The sequence below is a fragment of the Protopterus annectens genome, chromosome 2.part1 (genome assembly GCF_019279795.1).
Source record: "Protopterus annectens isolate FY-2018-M chromosome 2.part1, PAN1.0, whole genome shotgun sequence".
Taxonomy (NCBI): domain Eukaryota; kingdom Metazoa; phylum Chordata; order Ceratodontiformes; family Protopteridae; genus Protopterus; species Protopterus annectens.
In genome coordinates this window covers 537,478,666-537,491,543 of record NC_056729.1, presented here as the reverse complement: position 1 = coordinate 537,491,543, position 12,878 = coordinate 537,478,666, and the positions used below count along the sequence as shown (strand labels likewise).

At 43.4% G+C, this 12,878-nt stretch overlaps 1 protein-coding gene across 1 annotated transcript in view; it reads left to right on the top strand.

Annotated features, from left to right (window-relative positions):
* The window catches only part of MAEA (macrophage erythroblast attacher, E3 ubiquitin ligase), a 1,186,461-nt gene that overhangs the window by 831,160 nt on the left and 342,423 nt on the right, over window positions 1-12,878 (top strand). Inside the window, exon 8 of the mRNA XM_044062323.1 lies at window positions 11,802-11,935. Within this exon, the coding sequence (XP_043918258.1) occupies window positions 11,802-11,935 (134 nt within the window). The remainder of the gene's footprint in view (window positions 1-11,801; window positions 11,936-12,878) is intronic.

The window sequence follows — 12,878 nt, the reverse complement described above, 5'->3', positions numbered from 1 at the left end:
GGCACTAATGGCAGTGGAACCTTTCCTCATCTTCCACCAGGACAGGGTGTCTTTAAGAACTTACCCTACGTTTGTGAGGTGGTATCAAGTGTGGCCCTAAACCAAACAATTCACTTGCCAACTTTTTATCCAAAACCACAGAACAAAGGGGAGAGACTACTACATTCTTTGTACATTCACAGACAGCTACGCTTGTACTTGGACAAAACCAAAGCTTTCAGAAAATCTGAGCAGTTATTGGTAGCATATGCTGCAGGCGCACAGGGAAAGCCATTTCAAAGCAGACTATTTCAAAATGGATAGGGCACTGTATACGTTTCTGCTATACCCACCATGGGAAACCTGTACCTAGCAGCATTAGATCTCTCCATCAGAGCAACAGCCACTTCAACAGCCTACCTCAGAGGAGTACCTACCAAGGATATTTTGGAAGCAGCAACATGAAGTTCTGTGCATGCCTTCATCAAACATTACCATTTGCCTTTATACTCCAAATCCAGAGCTGGCTTCGCCACTGCTGTACTGCAGGGCCTTATAGCCACTCCTAATGCCTTATAGATCCAGCCTCCCTACCTCAGCTTTGGGATTCCACCCAAGTGTAATGACTGCAGCAGTGTAACACGATGAACATAGTACAGTTTTGTACCTGCCATAAATGTAGATGTTCGAGTGTTGACACTGCTGCAGTCCAGGTTACCCTCCCTCCTTCCCCTCTTACTATCTGGTACTTACCTAGGGCATATACCCTTTATTACCTATGGGGAGTATTTGCTGGTAACTAAAAATGGTTGTTTGCTTTTCTTTGGTATTGTTTACTAGCAATTTGAATTGCCTACCTATTTGGGGGCACCTGACATCTGGGGCAAGAAAAACTGAAGAAAATGGCGTCGGCTGCATCTTATATACCCCTGTCACACTGACGTCAGGGAGGAGGTGACAGCAACCGACGCTGGACCAAGACTTTGGAACTCTGGCCGACTGCGGGACCGCCTGACGGCAGGATAACCCAAGTGTAATGACTGCAGCAGTGTCAACACTCGAACATCTACATTTATGGTAGGTACAAAACTACTTTCTTGGTACCCATACTGGACCTACCTCAGAATTCAAAATGTTGACTCTACAGCAGCTTCTGCCCATGTTGGGCAAGAAGTCTTGGCTTGTGACTTTAGATTTAAGAGGCATACCTGCATGTCCCAAACATGCAGAAGATACCTCCGATTCAAAGCTGGCTCAATGCACTACCAATTCTCTGCACTGCCCTTTGGCTTATCTACTGCGCCCAGGGTCTTCACAAAGTGTCTGGCACCAGTAATTGCATACTGCAGACAAAGAGGAATACAAATATATTCTTACTTGGATGACTGCCTCATACAAGCAGAGAACAAGGACATTCTACTACAGCATCTGGCATTTGTAAAGAGATTACTACCATGCCTAGGGTGCACAGTCAATGAACAGAAATCAAAACTAGTACCCTCTCAAGAGATAATATTCCTGGGTGCAAGCTTAAATACCACTGCCCAGATGGCTTATCTCACACCAGACAAACAAAGGGAACTGACTACCTATTTCAAACTGTTGGCAACAAAGGCCTAGTTATCTGCAAGAAAAATTCTGCAGGCGTTGGGCTTCATGGCATCCTGCATTCTACTAATTCCTTATGCAAGACTGCATATGAGGAAACTTCAATGGTACCTAAAAAGTGTTTGGACTCAACATTGCCACAGCCTGGAAACAATAGTTACTCTCATTCCCTGCCTGCAACAGGAGTTTTGATGGTGGGTGAAGGCCTGTCACCACAACAAGGGACAGCCATTCACTCTACCCCCAGCCACACAGACATTAACAATGGATGCATCGGATTATGCCTGGGGAGCCCACATGGCAGGAAGATGTATTCGAGGCACATGGTCCGCAAACCAAATGCATCTACATATCAATCAGAGATGCTAGCTATTCAAAATGCCCTGACATCCTTCAAGGACCTACTTCATCCGGGACAACTACTGATAAAAACAGACAATACCACTGTCATGTGGTATATAAACAAGCAGTGAGGCACTCATTCTTACCCCCTTTTCAGACTAGCCATGACTTTGTGGGACACAGCATTGACTTACCAAGTACATCTGCAGGTACAATTCCTGCCAGGAAAGATAAATACTCTGGCAGATGAACTAAGCAGAATCCTCATGGATCCCCACGAGTGGAAATTGGATCCACAAGTCTTCAGCATGGTAACAAGGAAATGGGGATGCCCGGACATGGATCTATTTGCCTCACCTCACAACTGCCGACTAAAGAGATTCTGCACAAGGACTTGTCACAGACAAGCATAGAAAGTGGGATGCCCTATCTTTCAGCTGGAAAAACTTAACAGTATATGCCTTTCCTCCTCTGCCTCTCCTCCCCAATGTACTCCTAAAGGTCAGACAGGAGAAGTCAAAAATGATACTGATTGCCCCAGACTGGCCATGCCAGTACTGGTGTCCAATCCTAAGGAACTTGTCTCAATGCCCAGCCTGGACCTTACCTCAAGTGCCTCATCTACTGTCCCAGCAAACCAATCCGATCCTGCACAGCCAACTCAAGACCTTAAATCTGGCAGCATAGCGGATAATGTAGCCATACAAAACACACCTCTCACTAAAGTGGTGATGGATGTCATTTTGGAGGCCAGGAGGCCTAGTACTAGAAAATCCTATGCTGGAAAATGGAAGAGATTCTGTGCTTGGAACCAGGGACAAGGAATTGACACAGCTGTACCAAACATTCCTCAGATTTTGCAATACTTGACTGAGATGCTGGACAAAGGCCTATCCTTTTCATCTATAAAAATCCATGCCTCTGCCATTTCGGCTCATTACAATACAGAGCCACCAATCTTTTCTCATCCTTTATTAAGGCAGCACCTCAGAGGGGCCAAAAATTTAAGGCCTCCAAGGAGATCACTAATACCTGCATGGGACCTCAATTATGTCTTGGAAAAACTCACCCTGCTTCCTTTCGAGCCAGCCGCTACAGCTGATATAAAGTTTTTATCTTGGAAAACAGCTCTGCTCCTAGCAATAACTTCTGCAAGATGAGTCTCAGAGCTACAGGCACTCATGGCTGTGGAACCTTTTATCATTTTTTATCCAGACAGGGTTTCTCTGAGGACAAACCCGACATTTATGCCTAAGGTTGTGTCCAGTGTGGCCCTTAACCAAACTATTCATCTGCCTACCTTTTATCCAAACCCACAGAATAAGGGGGAGAGAATTCTGCATTCTTTGGACATACACAGACAGCTATGCTTCTATTTGAACAGAACCAAAGCTTTCAGAAAGACAGAGCAATTACTAGTGGCATATGCTGCAGGATCACAAGGAAAGGCTATCTCAAAGCAGACTATTTCAAAGTGGATAGGCCACTGAATTCATTTCTGCTATTCACAACATGGCAAGCTAGTACCTAAGGGCATTAGGCCACATTCAACCAGAGCTGCAGCCACTTCAGCAACCTTCCTCAGGGGAGTACCAACCAAAGACATTTTAGAGGCTGCTACTTGGATTTCAGTGCACACCTTCACAAAGCACCATCACTTACCACTCTACTCTAAATCCAGGGCAGTCTTCGCCACTGCAGTTCTGCAGGGCCTAATAGCTGCTCCTAATGCTATTTAGCTCCAGCCTCCCAACCTTAGCTTTGGGATTCAACCCAATTGTAATGACTGCAACAGTGAAACACGAAGAACATAGTACAGTTGTGTACACTTACCATAAATGTAGATGTTCGAGTGTATTCACTGTTGCAGTCCAGGTTACCCACCCGCCATCCCCCATTTCTTTGCTGGAACTTATCTGTACTTCTCTATTTTATACAACCTATGGGGTGTATTTGCTTGTAGATGAAGGCAAAATATATACTTTGGTGCATGCATGTTTTATTGACATATTTTTAGCCTACCCTTTTGGGGGCACCTGACATCTGGGGCAAGAAAAACTGAAGAAAATGGCATCTGCTGCATCTTTTATACCCCTGGCGCACTGATGTCAGGGAAGAGGCGACAGCAACCGACGCCGGACCTAGACTTTGGAATTCAGGCCGACTGAGGGTAGCCTGCCAGCAGGATAACCCAATTGTAATGACTGCAACAATGAATACACTCGAACATCTACATTTATGGTAAGTGTACACAACTGTACTTTTTGTCTGCTACAGCAAAAGCCATGGTTCACAGAGAGCTTACAAAGCATCGAAGGGATCTTATTGTTGAAAGGTATCAGTCAGGATAAGGGTACAAAAAAATTTCCACAGCATTGGATACACCATGGAACACAGTGAAGACAGTCATCAAAAAGTGGAGAAAATATGGAACAACAGTGATGTTGCAAAGAACTGGACGTCCCTCCAAAATTGATGAAAAGACGAAAACTGGTCAGGGAGGCTGCCAAGAGACCTATAGCAACACTGAAGGAGCTGCAGGAATTTCTGGCAAGTACTGGTTGTGTACTACATGTGACAACAATTTCCTGTGTTCTCCATATGTCTGGGCTATGGGCAAGGGTTGCAAGATGGAAGCCTTTTCTTAACAGAAAAACATCCAGGCTCAGCTAAAATTTACAAAACAATACATCAACTCTCCCAAAAGTATGTGGGAAAATGTGTACGCTTGGTGCAAAAACACTTTGCATCACCAAAAGAGCACCATCCGCACGGTGAAGCATGGTGGTGGCAGTATCATGCTTTGGGGTTGCTTTTCATCAGCGGGGACTGGGGCTTTAGTCAAGGTGGAGGGAATTATGAACATATCTAAATACCAGTCACTTTTGGCCCAAAACCTTCAGGCGTCTGCTAGAAAGCTGAAGATGAAGAGGAATTTCACCTTTCAACACAATGACCCCAAGCATACATCCAAATCAACAAAAGAATGGCTTCACGAGAAGAAAAGTAAAGTTTTGGAATGGCCCAGTCAGATCCCAAACCTAAATCCAATAGAAAATCTGTGGGGTGACTTGAAGAGGGCTGTGCACAAGAGATGCCCTCGCAATCTGACCAATTTGGAGCACTTTTGCACGGAAGAGTGGACAAATATTGGCAAGTCAAGATGTGCCATGCTGAGACTCCTATCCAAGAAGACTGAATGTTGTAATTAAATCAAAAGGTGCTTCAACAAAGTATTAGTTTAAGGGTGTGCACACTTATGCAACCAGCTTATTGTATATTTTTTATTTTTTATATTTTCCCCTAACAGATTTGTTTGTTTTTCAGTTGAATTGTACAGGTTATAGGTCAAGGTTATAGGTGGGAAAAGTTTTGAAATTATTTATTGTGGTCTCATTTTTTTATGTCACAAATACCTGACATTTTAACAGGGGTGTGTACACTTATTATATCCACTGTAGAAAGGGTTATTACTGTTGTGGCTTTGTCAGATATTTTTTTTCTAAGAGATTGAAGATTACTTTATGCAGATATGTTACCTATCGAATATATTTTTCAAAGTAGGTATGTCACCCATTATATTTAGTTGCTGCAGAATAAATCAAATACTATGTGGTTAAAGATTAGTATGCTTAAACAGACTCATAGCAGATGTTCTTCGTGTTTCACTGTTGCAGTCATTACATTTGGGTAATCTGCTGGCAGGTTGCCCTCAGTCGGCTTGATTAACAAAGTCTTGGGTCCTGCTTCGGTTGCTGTCCCTTCTTCCATGACGTCAGGTCATCAGGGATATAAAACATGCGTCCGATGCCATTACATCAGCTTTTCTTGCCCTGCGGTGCCCGAAGCAAAAGCAGTTTGCAAGTGCCGGTCGGCCGACTCCTGAAATTTTCATTTTCGAGTTTCAGAACTGAAGTCTTCAACTAAAAGCGAAGTACCCCATTGGGGAAACTTTTTCTTGCTCCTTACCGATGTCAGTAAAAGTTAATAATTGCATTACTTGTGGTAAGCAAATACCTCATAAAGATTTTCATTTGTACTGTGTTCCTTGCCTAGGCCCTGACCACGAGTACCTTGCTGTCGGTTTTGTGCTGTATTTAATCAGCACACTATCCGTCATCGGTACATTTTTGCTTCTGAATATTTCAGTTCTCAGTTTAATTATCCAGAAATGATGTCAGTTAGCCATCCGACTACCGGAATACCGAAAAAACACAAAGGAAAAGAAAGAGACAGGCCGTTGAGGTCCAAAACTGCCGGCGACTCTTCTAAGCCAGTCGCCAGTTCGCCGGTACTCAGTGAGGTGCTTTCGCAGCCCCTGATATCCACTACTTCTGATTCGCAGGCCTCTACTGAGACCCTTTCGGAGTCCAGTATGCTGCGAGATGCTTCACCTATGGAAACCGCGGTTGTCTCTACCTTGGATTGGTCCGGAGCTGCTGTGCAGGCACCGGCTTCTGAGGGTGTATTCAGGCCTACAGACTTGCATATTAAACCGACTCCACCTTCAGTACTAAGGCCTAAATCTCGATCTAGTTCTAAAAAACCGACGCCTAGGCCACATGTTCAGGCCCCTATGCCTAAAAAACAAATGATCAAAATGGCTGAAGATTTAATTACTCTAATCAGGAGTAGTCAACCCCCCCCCCCCCTTCTAAGAGGCCTAGGGCTGACCTTGACTATGAATCTTCTGAACAGGACTCTGTTTCTTCTGACTCTTCTAATGACCTGGATTTGTCCATACCTACTTATGAGGATTCTGATGCAGAGGATTCCATTCCCTCCGCTTCTCCCCCTGAGGATTTTTCATTTGGGGAAACTTTACATACCTTAAGGGAGCATTTCCTCTGGGAAAGTCAGGAATTTTCTGAATCCTAAGAGAGACTTGGGGATTTCCTCCTTCTTCCTCAGCATAGGCCTTTGGTTATACCTCCTGTACTAGACATTGTTGATGTGTTTTCGGAATCCAGTATGGCCCCTGTTTCCTTGCCTCCGGCCCCTAGTAAACCAGACAGATACTACAGTGTTCCTAAGTCCCACAAATTCCTTTTCAAAAATCCTGTTGCGGACCCAGAAACCATTTCTCAGGGGCCCAAGGGCATTAAGGCTTCTACTGCTAAGAATCCTCCCCTTCTGATAGAGACTCCAGGGCGCTGGATAGATGGGGTAAAAAGGTTTATACTTCTGCAACCTTGGCAATCGGGGATTTAAACTGTCAATTTCATATGCTAAAATAGCAACAGCATATCATGGGACTGCTTAAACAGAAAATGATGTTGATTTCTGACTGTGTGGAAAATAAAGATTTACAGGATTTATTGCATTCAGCTGAAGAAGTTGGAAAACATACTTTGCAATGTGGTTTTGATTCTTTAGAGGCCTCTTGCAGGGCTGCTGTTACTGGGTCTGTGCTTAGAAGGCATGCTTTGCTTAAGGAGCAATCTCTGCCTGATCATGTTAAAGCAAAACTGTTGGATGCTCCTTTGCATCCGGACCGTCTGTTTGGCAACAAGGCTGAAGAAGTTCTAAAAAAGATGGAAGATAAAGCTAAATCTATGCAAACTGTGAAAGATTTCTTACAAGTACAACCTCCAAGATTTAGTAGGCACTGGCCTACTAAGAACTGGTCCTTTCCAGCTCCTTCCAGATCCATTCAAGCCGAACCCAGACACTCCAAAAGCACCAGGTTTCAGTCCCAGGAAACTCTCAGAACTAAACAATGGGGTGCTTCCACTTCCAAATCTGGAAATAACAAGACACCACCCTGTGGTAAACAGTCTCAATTACTTTCCTTTAAAATTACCAAGCACTTACCAATCAGCCACCCCTTTGGTGGGGAAAACTGGCTCTTCATGCAAAAAGCTGGCAACTTATAACCCAGGACAAATGGGTTTTAAATAGTGTCCCAGGGATACAGATTTAATTTCCACACATTGCCAACTCCAAATGGATGGCCAGACCTGCCCCCAAATCAGTGGACAGAGGCTCAGAAACAAGTACTTTCCCTCCTAAACATGGGGGCTATTCAACCACTACCAGAAGAGGAAAAGCGACAAGGTTTCTATTCCAGACTTTTCCTGGTACCCAGAAAAGACAAATCATGGCGTCCAATTCTGGACCTGTCTACTCTAAACACCTTTTCTGGACATTCCAAAATTCAAGATGTTGACTCTTCACCAATTACTTCCTATGCTAGTCAAGGATGCCTGGTTGGCAACTCTAGATTTAAAAGAGGCTTACCTGCATATCCTAATCAGGGAATCTTGCAGAAGATACCTACGCTTCAAAGCAGGCTACTTGCATTATCAGTTCTCTGCACTGCCCTTTGGCTTGTCTACTGCTCCCAGGGTATTCACAAAGTGCCTGGCTCCAGTAATTAGATTTTGCAGGCAAAGAAATATTCAAATATATCCATATCTGGGCAATTGTCTAATTCAGGCAGAAAACCAGGCCATACTTTTAAAACATCTGGCGTTTGTAAAAAAAGGTTCTAACTTGCCTAGGGTACACAAATGAAAAAGAAATCACAACTGGTACCCTCACAAAAAATTACACTCCTGGGTGCAAGCTTGAATATAACTGCTCAGATGGCTTTCCTCACGTCAGAAAAGCAAATTCATTTGGTGACTTAGTTCAAACAGGTGGCCACAAAAACCCTGCTATCTGCAAGACAAAATACTGCAAGCCTTGGGGTTCATGGCCCCCTGCATTCTTCTAATTCAGTATGCAAGACTGCATATGAGGAAACTTCAGTGGTACTTAAAAAGTTTATGGAGTCAACATTATCACAGCCTGGAAACAATGATTCCTATTATACCTTGCCTACGACTGGAGTTCCTATGGAGGGCAGAGGCCTTCCACCGAAACAAAGGACTACCATTCACACCACCCCCTGCCTCCCAAACCCTAACTACAGACGCATCAAACTATGCATGGGGGGCTCATCTGCCAGGGAAGTGCATTCAATTCAAATGGAGCCCAAATCAAATGCATCTACATGTCAATCAAAAAGAAATGCTAGCTGTACAGAATGCTCTGACAGCCTTCAAGGACTACCTTCATCCAGGACAACTAATGGTAAAGACAAGACAACACCACTGTTATGTGGTACATAAACAAGCAGGAGGGTACACATTCCTACCCCTTCTGCAAACTAGCCATTGGCATTGTGGAACACGGCCTTGAGCTACCAAGTACAACTACAAGCTTAATTCCTGCCAGGAAAGATTAATATTCTGGCAGATGAACTAAGCAGAAATCTCGTGGACCGACACAAATGGAAACTGGAACCACGGTTTTTCAATATGTTGACAAGCAAATGGGGGAGCCCAGACATAGATTTTTTTGCTTCACCCCAGAACTACCAGTTGAACAAATTTTGCACAAGAACTCCTCACAAAAAAAGCCTGGAAGGTGGATGCTCTGTCCTTCAGCTTTAAAAAAACTATCTGTCTATGCCTTTCCCCCTCTGCCTCTGCTCTGCAAAGTTCTGCTAAAAGTCAAGCAGGACAAACCAAAAATAATTTTGATTGCTCCAGACTGGCCACGCCAACACTGGTACCCACTCCTGCGCAGTGTGTCACCAATTTCTCCATGGCACCTGCCTCAGACACCAACCTTACTGTCTCAGCAGGAGAACCTAATCCTGCACCCTCAGCTCCCTACATTGAATTTTGCAGCTTGGCTAATCACTTAAAATCCCCCTTAGCATCCCTCAGCAAACCTGTGATGGATGTCATTTTGGAGGCTAGAAGGCCTAGTACTAGAAAATCTTATCTGACAAATGGAAAAGATTCTGTGCCTGGAGTCAGTCTCAAGGGATGAGCACAGCAGTGCCCAATTTACCTCAGATTTTGCAATACTTAACTGAGATGCTTCACAAAGGCCTGTCTTTTTCCTCCATTAAAATTCATCCCTTAGCCATTTCAGCTCATTACAATACAAACCTCCCCTCTTCTCTCATCCTCTGCTCAGGCAGTACCCCAGAGGGGCCAAAAACTTGAGAGCACCCAGGAGAGCTCCAACCCCTGCCTGGAACCTTAACTTTGTATTGGAGAAACTCACTCTACCTCCTTTCGAGCCAGCTGCTACTGGAGACTTAAAAAATGTATTTCTTGGAAAACAGCCTTCCGTTTAGCAATCACTTCCGCTAGAAGGATATCTGAATTACAGGCCCTTATGACAGTGGAGCCTTTCATCATCTTTCAAGCGGACAGGGTGTCACTCAGGACCAATCCATCCTTCATGCCCAAGGTGGTATCCAGTGTGGCTCTTAATCAGTCCATTCATTTGCCAACTTTCTTTCCCAATCCACAGAACAAGGGGGAGAGGATTCTGCATTCATTGGATGTACATAGACAACTTAGATTCTACTTGGACAGAACTAAATCTCAAAGAAAATCTGAACAACTGCTGGTAGCATTTGCTGCAGGGGCAGAGGGAAAGGCCATTTCAAAACAAACCATTTCTAAATGGATAAGCCATTGCATTCATTTCTGCTATAAGCACCATGGAAAACCTATCCCCCACCTGGAGTTCAGTTCATACTTTCACCAAGCATCATCACTTACCAATTTTCTCTAAATCCAGAGTTGGCTTTGCCACTGCTGTTTTGCAGGGCCTTATAGCTGGTCCTAATGCTGTATTATAAATCCATCCTCCCAACCATAACTTTGGGAATCTACCCAAATGTAATGACTGAACAGTGAAAAATGAAGAACATAGTACAGTTGTGTACACTTACCATAAATGTAGATGTTCGAGTGTATTCACTGTTGCAGTCCTGGTTACCCTCCCTCCAGCCCCCTGTTTTTCTCTTACTATGCCTCTACATTCTTAACCTTTTTGGTGCATTTGCTTTTGGTTGGAGGTATATTTTTGTGTTTTTAATTTTATATATATATAATTTTGCTCCCCATTAGGGGGGCACCTGACATCTGTGTTCCATTGCGTCAGCTGCATGTTTTATACCCGACGACCTGACGTCATGGAAGAAGGGACAGCAACCGATGCAGGACCCAGGACTTTGTTAATCAGGCCGACTGAGGGCAACCTGCCAGCAGATTACCCAAATGTAATGACTGCAACAGTGAATACACTCTAACATCTACATTTATGGTAAGTGTACACAACTGTACTTTCTGCTAGTACTCACAAGAGCAGCATGAGCCTTATTTTCAGAAGTACATATATTTTATGTGTTTGCCAAGTTGAATAGAGTACTGGCCTGGTACTGTGGGACAGAAGGATGAAGCCCTTCTTTTGGGCCCATGTGACTGGGATTCATCGGTTAAACATCCTGGCCGTGGAGGAGTCTATCAGGAAGTAGAGAAGTGCTGGGTGTGGCTTACTCACCTTTCTAGGGGCAGAAGGAGGATGTTGCATGTCTGAGGAGCACATGGACAATGTATGATTTCTCCACTGGAGACTGGGGAAATTTCCTGTCTTACTTCAAGGCTGGTGGACAGGTTTACTTGCTGCTGATGTCCCTTGCAGAAGTGATGGACCATTCAGCATTGACAACCCAATGCATGTCAGACTTTTACTTGTGGAAGTGAGCATGTGAATTGACATAGAGCCAAAAAGGAAAAACCTTGAACATCCACTATTTAAAAAAAAAATGGCTCCTCTTGGCTGACATTTGCCCTTGGTGATGAAGGAGCAAATGGTCCATTGGCTGTGAGGGGCTGATGATTAGTAAGCAGCAGGGTAAAAGTGCAGAAGAAAGTGAGAGAACTGTGTGTGTGTGTGTGTGTGTGTGTGTGTGTGTGTGTGTGTGTGTGTGTGTGTGTGTGTGTGTTTGTTTCTGCTTATTATCCAAACTCTTCAGAGGCTTTCTCTCCTTCAACTTGACTGTTTACTTTCTATTACAGGATCTCTTGGACCCAGCTCGATGGAAAATGTTAATTCAGCAATTCCGGTACGATAACTACAGGCTTCACCAACTTGGGAATAGCTCTGTGTTTACTATTACTCTACAGGCTGGTCTTTCAGCTATAAAGACACCGTATCCTTGTGCACATTTGAAATTTTTGATAATTAAAGCATTCTTCCTTAGTATAAGTTAGATTTGTAGCATGTTCTTAATTTTTAATGGTTAGCAACTAGCTTCTGTTTCAGTGGAAGCAATTCAAGTCTTAAAGGTATACCAAAGCACTTCAGGATATAGTTGCATTCTGTGTTGTTGTACAGTCATTTTTCTGAGGGGGAGTTTGTTTGGGAACCTTCCACTGAAGGATACCCACTGGAGGAGGCCACAGGCCTAAGGCAATATCTGATGGAGAGATTGAATATGTACATGTTTTCTAATTATGTCATGGCAGAATGGGAGGGCAAGTATATACTCCATAGTCCTTAAATTCATAATTGTAGCATGTACATCAGGTTTCTGGATGATTTGTTTATTTTATGGAAAGGTACTATGGATGAGTTGGAACAGTTTATAGTATACATCAACATTACAGTTTTCTTTCTCTCCTTTTGTCATACAGTTGATTCACATAAAATTGTATTCTTAGATGTGGTAAGTAAAAATCAAGTGGAAAGCAAATGTGAGTCCAACATACACCGTAAACCCACTTTTTCCAGTACGTATCTCCATTATAGTAGCAATCATCCAGTACATCAAAAAAGTCTGTAGTAGAAGGCCAATTTATTAGACTGGCGAGGATGATATCAGATAATCACATTTTCAAGAGGAATCTAACAGAGTAACACAAATGTTTTTGTCCAGAGGTTACCTCAAAAAGTTTGTAGCTGAAATATGCAATGAAGTAAACAGAAATAGAAAGTGGGGTAATTCAGCCAATATTAATAAATACTACAGACAAAGCCACAGTCAGTGATAAGGTGAAATGGTCTGGCAAGGATTTTATCACCACTTACAGTATGGCTGCTACATATATAACTAATGCGATATTCAAAAATTGGTGGATTATATTAATAACATT